The following is a 13,926-nucleotide window of genomic DNA, read 5'->3' as shown; positions in this document are numbered from 1 at the left end:
TGATTTCTCCGAAGCTGCACAGATGCTGCAAATAAATCGAGGGCTTCGAAACCCGACACCCCGGAGGAGTCTATCGATGCCTTCCTTCCGCGATGCAGAAAAGAACAGGCAGTGCAGAGTGCGGGTTACCTGCTGGGGCGCATTGTGGTCGGGCGGGGCACAGAAGACGTCGGCGTCGAGCGGCATGTCGACGGCGGAGCCGAGCTGGCGCCGGTACTCGCTGGTCTCCCCGGCGAAGCACGCGGTCGCGCCACCACCGCCGACCAGCCTGCCCAGGGAGATGAGAGAGAGAGAGGGGAAGGGAGAGGAGGGAAAGAGAACATGATGACGTGGCGTGCTGATATGTGAGGCCCACGCTAACTCACCCGCCACGTCAGACAAAACCGAGTTCAAAACCATCGAAGGATGTAAAGTGAACTGTTTTGTAAGTTAAGGGATGTTATATATCTAGTTTTGCGGTTGACGGACGATTTTGTAATTCGATGACAAGTTGAGGGACCTTCGGTGTACTTTTTCCTTTCGACATACCAACGTTCGGCCCGAGCCCAATAAAGACTAAACCCTGGTTCCTCCCTACTAGTACTACGGTCTCACCGGATGTGAGAACAAGACAAGGGGCATAGTGCCGCCGATGCCGATGCCTCCTAACACAACTGTCTCCCTGCTCGACGCTTGCTCCAGGCGCCTCCCGCCCAGCGGCCTAGGCCCGGCCGGTTGCCGCCGCGCTTCCAACAACCTGCCAATCCACAAGGCGCCTGCCGCCCCTACCCGGCAACCCCGACTTGCTGGTAGGCGGCGATGCCTTATCAGCTCAACTCCTTGGCTCGCCGGTGCCGTCACAACATTAAGCAAGGAGGCAGAAGGCCAGGAGCAGCCGGCCCGAGCATATCAAGACCAGCCCCTTTAGGACCTTGATCAACGACCAGAGATCACTGAGTTTTTCGGTATCTCTTATTATTCTCAAAGAGCAATTTTACGGGACTTGAGGAGATATCATGAGGTACTATTTTTTTCTATTGTAAATTTGGTACCTCTTGATATTTAGGTATTATGAGGTACCAAATTTTACACTAAGTTTTGGTACCTCATGGTATTTCCTCAAGGACCGTAGAATTACTCTAAAAAAATTGAGTAATTCATTTTGGTATATAAGTGTATTTTGTAGGTTAGTTACTTACACCCTTACCTCTCGTTAGTGGTATTTTAAATTCTTCTTCCGAAATTTTCTTAACTACCATATGTACTAATTCATGTCTTTGATATGCATTTTTTTTTCTCTCTATAGGATCAAGATCCATAACTACAATTGAAGAGCTAAGGACAGTATAATATTATGCTTAGAGGAAGCTAACCTATAACAAGGTATTTGTATTTATGTAACAAACCACAATTAAATTTGTATTGTATCTTTTTATCATGCATTAAGGAATATCCTGTGTCGCTGCTACTACTCCCTTCATTTTATAGTGTAGGGCACAACTATTTTTTTTATAATGTTTCATAATACAATACGTGTATGCTTATAAGCAACTTATTGGGTTGATCCAAACAAGGAAATGATTATATTTTTTTCTTAATCTATACGTTAATAGTAGTTGCATAAAATATTTTACAATGGAGGGAATATTAATTATCTACTTCAGTACTGATTGTGTTACTACTCCCATTTCAATTACTGTTCTGCCATTATATAATTTACCCTTTTTTGTTTTGGTGCTAACAATGAATCAGTGTTGTGATTTCTGAATTCAGTGGTGCGCTCTGAGATTTGATAAGTCCAGAAGCAGCATCAGATCTACCCTGTTTTTGCTTGCTTGTTTTATCAGCCAAGTGCGTTTCTGGAAGATAGGGTTCTTCTTTCCGGTGGATTGATCGTTGTTTGGGGGCAATTCTCTATTTGCCATTGCTAATCTTTCATGATGATTGTTGATCACTTCTGGATTTTAGTATTTTGCGGTTAATAATTTAATACTATACCCCCTCTGGTTCTATATTAATTAACGTTTTGGACAATGTTGAGGTTAAACTTTTATAACTTTGACCATCAATAACTTAAAAAATATTTAGTTTAAAGAAACTAGAAAAACATATATAGATTTATCTTTCAAAACACTATAATAAAAGTAAAACATGCATTATTTATTGTATATATTATAATAGAAAAATAAGGTCAAAGGTATATTTTGTAGAGCGTGTCATTGTCCAAAGCGTCAATTAAAATGAAACCGGAGGGAGTATATAGTTTATCTCATCCATTTCTGCGTGTTCAAGTAGACAATGTAGTGTTCTTGCGTGCGACAATGACCAATGACCAGCTAGATAGGGTTACCCATCGATTTGATCTTGTTTAGATTAGTGCTGAAATTGTGAAGTCCAAATGGCAATTTGGACATTGAAGAAGAATTGACCCTTATGCAGCTGAATGGACGGAACCCATTAATGTATTCCATGGATGGGGGCTGTTCGATCAGGCATTTATACAAAATTTGACTGGGCAAACGGAAGTCAACCAATAGAAACGTGACAGCGGTGGCAAATAAAAAAGGGACATTGACATTTGTACGATGATGTCTTCTAGAAGGAAAAAAAATGTCTCAATTATCTTCATAAACTATTATAGTCCAAATTATCTCCTCAATCAAAACAACTTCATATTTTTTTTCATTTGACTCTTCAAATCAGACGAATAAACCTCGTATCCTAATACAACCAGTTTTGATAGGGCGTGCCATATAATGGGGCAATAAAATCTAGTTTTCATCCTACATTGCAACAGTGCTCACGTGACATCCTCTATCTTTCCATCCACATCTTCTCCATGTGCTGCATCATACTATCCACATTCGCATCTCCATATCCGTCGGATTTCTAAAAGCACGTACCATATCCTCGTTTCGGACAGATTTGGATTGGATATTATCTTATTCGTTTTCACCCCTACCCCCCCCCCCCCCCAAAAAAAAAAATCTTCCTCCATTTTTAAAAATAGTTGACAGTGGTATTTTTTATTTTCAAACTTTGATCTCTCATTTTCTATAAAAGAATTACAAATAAAAATTATATAGTATAATCAATGTATTGTACTATAGTGATATACTTTTGTTCGTCATATTCTAACCATTTAGAGCATGTTTGGTACAGCTCCAACTCCTAAATTTAGCTTCAGGAGTTGGGTCTGGAGTAGAGTTGTGGAGCTGCCTAAACCCAGCTCCACAACTATAGTTCATTTTGTGAGAGAGTTCCACCCAGCTCCACTCCCAGTTTTAGTGGAGTTGAAACTGTTTGGTTAGAACTGTGCCAAACAGGCCCTTAGGAGTATTTTTGATAACTCAAAAACTTTATTTCCGTTTCAGAAACATAGAACTACTACATTATTTACCGTACAGTTGGTTGCACTAAAATGGTCTTTCAAAGCTCTAGCGTAACAACAATTGCTAGGATTTTTTTTGACAGTTATAAACTGGAGAACTTAGTTGCTGCATTCTAGCATCTTTTACTAGTTTATCGGCTAATCGATTAACTTCTCCTATGATCCACGTAACCTGCATCATGGTCTGAGGAATATTTGCTTGCATTCGACTAATCAAAGGTTGGCCTGGTTTTTCCTCAAAGTTTTTTCTCCTTTATAGTGTCATTAATAGCTGCATTATCCGTAAGGAAAGTATAGTATCTGCAAAGTTAAAAAGATTGCAGCTTCCACTGCCATTGCATTAACCATTTAAAGTGATTAACTGAATAATGATCGACGTATAAGTAGAGTAGGCAACGTTGATTGATACTCTCCATCCTATAATACAGGTGTGCACGTATTTTAAGATTTAACTCCTAAAACATTTACTACTAACTAACAATTTGTACAGTATAAACTAAATTTTATTTGCTGAAAATAATATCATTGAATTGATATTTTAATTTACTTTTATATGATTATAATTTTGTTGTTACAAACTTTAGGAAACTACAAATCATAAATTAGTTTCGAAAACTGTGCTAAGACATCTTACTCCCTCCGTCTCTAAATATAAGGGAATTTGTTTGTTCGTGTAGTAGGATGTATCACATCCAATCAAAATCTTTTATACTCCCTCCAACCTAAAATATAGGCCGTGTTTATATTCAAACTTTTTTCTTCAAACTTATTACTTTTCTGTCACATCAAATGTTCGGACATATGCATGGAGCATTAAATATGGACGAAAAAAATCAATTGCACAGTTTGCATGTAAATCGCGAGACGAATCTTTTGAGCCTAATTACGTCATGATTTGATAATATGGTGCTACAGTAAATATTTGCTAATGACGGATTAATTAGACTTAATAGATTCATCTCACAGTTTACAGGTGGAATTTGTAATTTGTTTAGTTATTAGTATATGTTTAATACTTCAAATGTGTGTCCGTATACTTAAAAAAATTTTGTCACACGAACTAAACACAGCCATCATAACTTTTGGGTGGATGGGACATATTCTAGTATAGTACTATTATATGTCTCATTCACCCTAAAATTGTTATATTTTAGGACGGAGGGAGTATATTATAGGAGAGAGGGAGGACCAGCTGAAAGAAAAACAATCAAGATACAGAAGTCATTCTCAGCCATTAAAAGAAAGAACGACAACTTGTTGGAAGCATAATAAATAAACCTGAGTAAGGTAATGCGGTGCTCGTCCAATGCTCCAGCCTACTCCCTCCGTCCCATAAAAAAATAACCTAGTACCGAATATGATACATCCTAGTATTTCGATTATGGACATACATACGTCTAGATTCATAGTAGTAGAATATGTCTGGTTCTAGATTCGTTTTTTATGGGACGGATGGAGTATCGACGAATGACAATCCCATCATTAATTATATCCTGCCTATTTGGAACCTACCCGGCTATAACTAAAGAGATGCATTATACAGAATGACAAAGATATCCCATCACTAATTCGCGCAAAATACAGAAGGGCGCATCACTCAGCGCGGCAATCCACAACTAAAGCCAATCTAACTAAATATGGAAAAACTAAGAAATGTTATTGATAAACACTCAAATATAAGAAATATCATCAACAAGTGAGAGTTACCTAAAATACTATCATACATGTGATTTTATCCTAGAAATATCATTGTTGTTAAGTTTCCATTAATCGGATCCATATGCCATTATAACTTCTTTGATTTTGAAAAATATCATAATTATTTGTTTATTTGAAGATATGTTATTACAATTTGACCGAAATTAGTAATATGCCACTAGTACCATTTCAATGTAATTATAAAAAAGATTTGGACTAAATTACCCCTCCTCCTCTCTCCTTTTTTGTTCAGGATCCAATGAAGTCATGCCACCGGCAATGGAGCTAACGGTGGAGTGGTCGGGTAGTCTAGGTGGTGGGGGCGAGTCCTCAATGCTTGGTAGGAATCAGAGCTTCTCATGTTGGCTATGTTGTGGTGTTGTGGACGACGAGAGTGGAGAACAGAGGGAGTGCCTATCCGGTGAGTTGGGTGGGGATTGCCGGATCGGACTTGTGGAAGAGATGACAAATAGTGAGAGGGAGAAGGAAGAAGGGGGTGAAGGGAGGAGGAGGGGGGCATTTGTCCAATTTTTTAATTGTGTTGAAGGGGTACGTAATGGCATATTTCTAATTTACATCAAATTGTAATGGCATGTCTCTTAATATACGAATAGTAAGAACATCCTGCCGCTGTGGATCTCCATTCTCTCGTCCCCGCTTAGTCTGCTGTAATTGGATTTTTTTTTCTCTCTCCTTAGTCTGTTGTTTCTCTCCTCCCTTCCTCTGTTGTCGGTTGATGTAAGTAACCTTTGTTAATTTAATTCACGTGGGGACTTCTCCCCCAGTGTTTTCAGTTAAAAAAAATTATACGAATAGTAATGGTATGTTTTGAAATCGAAGAAATTACAACAATATGGATTCAATTAACCCATAAATAATTGCTCATGGAACTATTCATGTTCAACCCTTGACCTCCCATATTTTTCAAAACAAAATACAAATATTTAAAAAGAGATTATATAATCCAAGTATATTGTATCTTAATTGCAATCATAAGATAAAACTTCCTACTATTTAAGAGTAACTAATTGTCAAATTGTATGTGTAGTAGTCAACGCTAAAGTATATTTTAAAACGTAAGGACCGCCAAACAAAACCAAAAAAAATGTCAGGAACAAATGTCATTCTCTATCGGACATATTATATACTGTATATATAAAAAAGAAGAAAGGCGAACGTGTTGGGAAGCTTTTCTTCTTCTTTTTTTTTATATACATATAGTAGATGAAGTAATCTGGGAGCATAATAAACACTAAAGAAACCTGAGGACCACGCCAAGTCATTGCCGTCGGGCCAGTTGATTAGTGTTGTACTGCTGTCATGCTGGGCTAGTCGAACACTAATGACGTATGACAGGATATCTTCCGCTTCTGATTGACAGATATCCCATATCTCCCTGCCCCCTTAAAAAAATAATCGATAGCGAAACTATTCGTTCTCATTGTCAAACTTTGATCTCTTGTTTTATTTTGAAAATGTTACGAAGAATTAAAACGATATGACACCATCCAAAGTATATTGTGTCTTAAATTTCACGTATTTTAACCATTCATGAGGAATTAATGATACAGCTATAATTGCAAGTAAAAAAAGATTTGGAGGGAGAGACGTCTCACAAAAAAATTAAGAAGAAATTGTGAATATATTGTGGATTGAACACGAGACTTTAAGATTGAAAACAACACCCCTTGCTACTGCAGTATCAAATGCATCTCTATAATATGTCTTGTCTAAAGGTAAAGCCTGATACAGAATATTAATTAGACAATACACATTTTATTTAGAGACTATTCCCTTAAATTTTTGAAATAATAAATACTCTAATCATTAATTAAAAAGTTTTTTATTACTATTATTTTATATTTTATTCTCATGCAGCCAAGTTCTATTTTATAAAAACTAAGAGTTGTTATTCATGAGTTGTCAATAGTAACGGCAATGTTTTATCTCTCTTCTCTCTGTTTTTCCGTGTCAGCAAATATTCTTAATTAGTAATATAACAGCCATTGTACATATAACCGGACTAGTGAATGTTGATCGACATTTAAAAAACGGAGGGAGGACTAAACTCATTGCAAAAACCAAAAATAAGGAAATAATAATATATAAATGTCATTGTCAGCCATTAAAATAAATAAAGACAACTTGCTGGTGGAAGAGTCAAGAGTGGAAGCATGATAATTAAACAAATCTGAGAATAGTGTAGTGCTGTGCTAGTCCAACACTCCAAACATGTTTACATGTCGACGGCTGACAAGATATCTTCCACTATTTTATCATGCAGTCCACATGGAGTACCCCATAAGCCCATCGCTAATTATATCCTGCCAATTTGGAACCTTCTCCTATCTATAAATTAAAGAGATGCATTCGCGCCAAATACAAAAGGGGAAAACACTCTCAGTCGCGCGTCCAGCAATCGGCAGCTAGCTAATCCCATCTCGTTGTTGCTTGTAGCCATGGGAGCGGAACGCGGCGGGGACTCTTGCTACTCTCCGGCGGCGGTAATGGCCACCGCCGGCGCCCTCGCTCTGGTGGCGATCTGCTCGTACCTGGCCGTCACCAGCAACAAGCAGAAGCGGCGGCGGCGGCCGCCGGTGGTCGGCACGGTGTTCCACCAGCTGTACAACGTCCGGCGCATACACGACTACCACACGGCGCTGTCCCGCGAGCACACGACCTTCCGGATGCTCGTGCCGGCCGGCGGCGACCAGATATACACCTGCGACCCCGCCGTCGTCGAGCACATCCTCAAGACCAACTTCGCCAACTACGGCAAGGTTTATCTCCTCTCTTCTTTTCTTTCTTTTTTTTTTTGGAATTTCACTTAGATAGGTATGATTTTTTAAAAAAAGAAACTAAGAAGATGGATTGACGTTATATTTTTTAGTTTAAATTTAACGTCTACAAGTTGTAAAAAATATATATGGTTGTCAATATATGTATGGTAACCAAAGTTTAAATATTTGTTTTCTTTTGTTGTAACTTTTGGAATTTCACTTAGATAGGTATGTTTTTTTTAAAAAAAAATAAATTAAGAAGATGGATTGACGTTATATTTAAGTTTAAGTTTAACATCTACAAGTTGTTAAAAATATATATATGGTTGTGAATATATGTATACTAAATAAAGTTTAATTTGTTTTCTTATATTGTAACTTGTAAAAAAAATAAGATTTGGAGAGAGAGACGTACCTTCAAATATTTTTTAAGAGAAAATTGTGAGTGTATTGGAAATTGAATACATAACTTTAGAGTTGAAACCACACACCCCTTATCACTGTATAATCAAGTGCATCTTTTTTTTTTAATATAACTTGTAGAAATTGAAATTGGATTTAAATGTTTAAAGATTGTTTGTAAACTGCTACAGTATACGTAGCTTCTAGTTAAGTTAACCCTATATGTAAACCTAGTTGAATATTATTCCCTCCGTTGAAAATTATAGGACACATAATATTTCGGAAAGTCAAATTTTGTGTGTTTGACCAATGATTAATCAAATTATAAGTATATTTAGTGCATAAAACTTATATCTTTTAAAAAAATTTCCCAAGACATTAGTTCTACAGATAACAAGAATATATTTTATAGGTGGTCAGTGGTCAAATCTTGTCTTAAGTACTTGTTCCAAATAAAATATGCCCTATGGCTATAATCTGCTACGGAGGGAGTAACTTCTACTATATGAAAACCACAATTCTACGCAATCATGTTTGGAGTTCGCCACCAAGCACTGAGAGTCAGTGTGTTACATCTACATGAGGTTTAAATATGATGCTTAAAAATGACGTTTAATAGTTTAAATGTTTTCTGGAACAAATAGTCACAAGATTTCTCTTTTATTATGGGCCGGACATAAGCCTCAGATGCATTCCGGCCTTCCACGGACGCCGTGCTCGTCTGATAGGCCCATTAATTATCAGCCTCGGTCGTAATCCCGTTCCGACCCAACTATCAAGGGCCCAAACAGATCATCATAAACCAGAAATGGAATAAGTACATGTTAGGTACTTAGGTCCCTTATCTTAACATTGGGTTTGAATCATTTCATTGAACATCAATATCAGATATAACACGTCCCTCAACTTACGTCTCTCAACTTGTAAAACTGATGTACCCAAAATCCCAGGACAGTATAATGCCGATTTCAGCTAAAGTATCGGCTAAGTCAGCGTGAGACCCACATATCAAACGTCTCACTTTACCATCTCTCATTAGGCCAGGAGGTAGACAATGAGCAACGTGGACAGGGGTAGCGACCGATGGGGAGAGGAGGGGAGAAGACGAAGAAAGAGTGTTCTGACTCTGACTAAAATACCCTGACATGTGGGTCCAACACTGACTTAGCTGTCACCTCAATCAAAACCAGGAACGATACTGTTCTAGGACTTCTGGTACACCAGTTTTGTAAAAATGAGGGGCGTATGTATATCTGGTTTTGCATTTTAAGAAGACGATTCAAACACGACGTTAAGATGAGAGACCTAAAATAAACTTATCCACTCAGAAAATCACAATAGTTCGAACATCCCATAGGTAGGCCCATCGGCTTTGCGCAAGCAGCTATTTCATGTTTGTGCCAGTGTCGTGGAAGTCGGCCGGCACAGCCGTTTAATCGTCCGTCAAAACGGAAACGGTAGCCAGACCGTACCGTATCATCAAGTCGGAGCAACATTACTATTTCAGAGTAATTATACAGTTGTATGGCATGATTAGTCGGTTATTTATCGATAAATCAGATGTCTGTTTATGAAACTAACATAAACTTGCAACTTGCAGCCCAGCTGCACTATTTTGACTAACAAGCCCAATACTATTGCGCTACTAACCATCAGTATTGATATCTATTGAACTAATAAATGGTATTTTCATAATATAGTTAGAGATTTATACAAATATTTTTTATTAAGATGATGCATTTTGTCTCCACCGTTGCCATTAACATCAATTATGTACATCTTAGTGCGAACGCCAAAAATCCGTATAATTCCGTTTAATCATCCGTATTACGATTAATCGCTTGACGGCACCTCGTCCGTCCGCCACCCGTATTTCGTTTTCCACGACACTGGTTTGTGCTGACACGTACTGTACGAAACAAAGGGGCCGTTTAACCACGGGAACGCCAAGGACCTGTTCGGGGACGGCATCTTCGCCATCGACGGCGAGAAGTGGAAGCAGCAGAGGAAGATCGCCAGCTACGACTTCTCCACCAGGGCCCTCCGCGACTTCAGCTGCGCCGTCTTCAAGAGGAACGCCGCCAAGCTCGCCGGCATCGTCTCCAACCACGCCGCGTCAAACCAATCCATGGACTTCCAGGTAAATTAAGCGATCGTAACTACCAAATGGCTAATAATGCACGGCGCCGGTGAGACGGTGAGTGACGTACGGTTTGTGTCGAACGTTTGTTCAGGGTTTGATGCTGAGAGCAACGATGGACTCCATCTTCACCATCGCATTCGGCACAGACCTCAACACGCTGGACGGCTCCGGCGAGGGGAGCCGCTTCGCCGCGGCGTTCGACGACGCCAGTGAGTTCACCATGCTCCGCTACATCAGCCCGCTCTGGAAGCTGGCAAGGCTCCTCAACGTCGGCGTCGAGGCCATGCTCAAGGAGAGGATCAAGGTCGTCGACGAATTCGTGTACAGGCTCATCCGTGCCAGGTCCGACGAGCTCTCCAACTCACACGACTCCGTAAGCAACCCCTGAAACTAAGCAGCTCACTACACTCCGGTTTGACTGACATATATATGATAGATCCATTTCTGGATGTGTAACTAAGCTGAATTTTGTATCTGTACAGGGTTCGAGGCAGGATATCCTATCAAGATTTCTCCAGGCAACGACCAGCGATTCTGTGGTCGATTACAAGTACCTGCGAGACATCATACTGAACATTGTCATAGCCGGCAAGGACACCACAGCTGGGGCGCTTGCTTGGTTCCTGTACATGGTGTGCAAGCACCCGGAAGTCCAGGAGAAGATCTGCCACGAAGCCATGGTGGCCACCAGCGCCGGGGACACCGCTTCCGTCGACGAGTTCTTGCAGAGCTTGACTGACCAAGCGCTGAACAACATGCACTACCTGCACGCCGCACTGACGGAGACGCTCCGGCTTTACCCTTCAGTTCCAATGGTGATTAATTATGATCAGTTTCATACTACCATCGAGCTAATTAATCAAACGACATTTCTCTCATCGAGTGCGTAACAAACGTCTCTTGTTGATGATGATCCTTTTCTTTTTCAGGAAAACAAGCAGTGCTTTTCAGACGATGTATTGCCCAACGGTTTTAACGTCAGCAAGGGGGACATCGTGTTCTTCATCCCCTACGCGATGGGCCGGATGGAGAGCTTGTGGGGCAAAGACGCTGAATACTTCCGGCCTGAACGTTGGCTCGACGAAAACGGCGTCTTTCAGCAGGAAAGCCCGTTCAAGTTTACAGCATTTCAGGTGAAGTTTACCGAACTCAGCACACAATCATCAATTTCTCTGAAGAAGTTGGTGACTAGATTTCTGAATTCTGTTTACCTGCTTCTTCCGTAGGCCGGGCCAAGAATCTGCCTCGGGAAGGAGTTCGCGTACAGGCAGATGAAGATCTTCGCGGCCGTGCTGCTCCGTTTCTTCGTGCTCAAACTTCGCGACGAGAAGGAGATCGTTAGCTACAGGACCACGCTTACACTCGCCATCGACCAGGGTCTCCATCTGACGGCTACGGCGAGATGAGTGCATGTCACACTACACAGCCTGGGCACATACTGCAGCTGTCACCTGTACACTGTACTCAATGCAAGTGACAGCTCTTGTGTGCCAAATCGAATGATATCTGTAGACCTTAATAACGTCTGATCGCGAATGATCCGTATTGCACTCTGGAAATAATAAAGCTGCCGGTGCATGTACCTAAATAGCAGTCAGCGTCAGAGAAACGGTGCCCGACGAACTATACATTCGGTTTTCAGTTCAGATGGCACACGTTTTGGCTTTTGGGCGTTGGTGTTCATGGCAGATGCAACGCATTCATCAGTCATCACTGTGCCGCGAAATGTATCATGGACGATCAGACGATCACATCGTGTCAATTAAAGCTACAGCGCCATGCTGACTGCTGATGTTAATCTTGATCTGGACATGGATCGAGTAGACATGCCGATCAAGCTCAGGAAGACGCGTAGAAAATGCACCGAAAAATGAATGAATCGAGGAATTGGAGTACAGTGAATCAGTGGCCATGGCGTCAGAATCAATGGATCAGCGTGTGACCATCCTAGTGGTTATAGAATTAGTTAGGCCATTAGTTAAAGTGACAGTCTACAACACACATCAATCCAGTTCGACTGCAATAATGCAATGTGATTGATAAACTAATCCGTCGCGACCATATTAATTTCCGCTTCAAATATGCATGGTTGCCGTGTCAGGCAGGACGCGGGCAGGGCTTATCCGAGCCGTCGCCATCCATATCATAGATGCGGTGGATTGGTGGAACAATAAACTAGAACAACAAGGAAAACCTAAACAGAAGGTGGCCATGCATGGAACAAGCTGATTTGCCCAGGCCTTGACTTGGTACTTATAATTTTAGTACTAGCAACAGTAGCTATTAGTTAGATCAAGCTAGAAACATGTGCGGGAAGGAGTATGTAGGGGGTCATCTTTAGGTGGTGATGTTCATTTTTTTTTAAAAAAATAAAGATAAGGATGAAATTAGGTTATGCAAAACAAGAATGTCATTATTTTAGTTGAGTTTTAATTATTATAAATTTAATAGTGGATTTTCGTTTATATTTTAAAACAACTTCTATATTGTTGTTTTGTAAAACACACCGTTTAATAGTTTAAAAATATTAATGAAAATGGAGGTAAAATTTTACTTCCTCTGTCAAAAGTATTATGAACATGAGACACAGTACTAGAATATGTTATATTACATATTAAATTAATTTATTTTAAAATTTAGGAAGTACTTTCTTTAACCAAAAGATTTAAATTTTAGGAAAGAATCAAGACACGTAGGGAGTACTATCTTAATAGCACAAGAACACCGCCTTTCTCAGCGAGAGAAATGGGTACCCGTGCGTCTCTGACATGCATCATGCATGAGCAAAAGTGTCCGATACATATAAAATGGCGGGAGGAGCTAGAGTACGTTCGAGCCTACCAACCAGACACGACGGCCGTGCTGGTGCGGTGCAGGCACGTACTACAGTACTACCATCCATCCGTTCGTCACGTTGGATTCTTGGATACTTGTGCCACGGGCTAAACATACTCCTCCTCCATACACACCGTCACCGAGCAACCTGTCCTGGATAGCCTAATGCAGTACAACCCACTTAGCTTAATCATCAAACAAACATCGCCACAGGAACTATGGTTAACTGGAGAGTGGTAGTTTAATCCTCGGGAACCGGGCTGATTAAAAAGAGAGAGAAAGATTAATCTTCTCGAGAGCCGTGGTTGCAAAGTTTGCAAGCTCGTGGGCAGCAAATGTGTCTGCATCCTACAAGACGATGTGCTCGTGTACGTACGTTTGCTCGCCGAGGAGGAGAGAGATGCGAGCTAGCTAGCGTGGGGTTGGGTTGGGTTGTGGTGGAGTGGCTACCCAAAAAAAGAGCAGTGGATCGAGTAGGATGATGGACTGATGTCCAGTAGCGCCGCGTTTGCCTTTGGACGCGAGCGAGTGACCGGCCGAATCTGGTTTGGGGATGGATGTCCGGGTTTTGTCTCATCTCCTTCATTCCTCGGTCTCTTCCCCGCCATGGCAAGTTCAAAATGCGGCTTTGCTCCGGGGCAAATTCAAACGCATGACGGGTATTACGTGCAATTTGTGATGAATTGCGGTTTCGCATG

General features: G+C 40.6%; 1 protein-coding gene across 1 annotated transcript; it reads left to right on the top strand.

Annotated features, from left to right (window-relative positions):
* The first annotated feature begins 7,230 nt into the window (after nt 1-7,230).
* On the top strand, nt 7,231-11,981 carry LOC4349164 (cytochrome P450 704C1). The gene is made up of 6 exons (XM_015757436.3): nt 7,231-7,848; nt 10,175-10,390; nt 10,485-10,766; nt 10,876-11,208; nt 11,323-11,526; nt 11,620-11,981. Exons 1-6 carry the CDS (start codon nt 7,528-7,530, stop codon nt 11,797-11,799), a joined length of 1,536 nt encoding a protein of 511 aa, XP_015612922.1. The 5' UTR covers nt 7,231-7,527; the 3' UTR covers nt 11,800-11,981.
* Nucleotides 11,982-13,926: the final 1,945 nt, after the last annotated feature.

The sequence above is a fragment of the Oryza sativa genome, chromosome 10, assembly GCF_034140825.1.
Source record: "Oryza sativa Japonica Group chromosome 10, ASM3414082v1".
NCBI lineage: Eukaryota > Viridiplantae > Streptophyta > Magnoliopsida > Poales > Poaceae > Oryza > Oryza sativa.
This window is presented reverse-complemented; position numbering and strand designations above follow the sequence as displayed.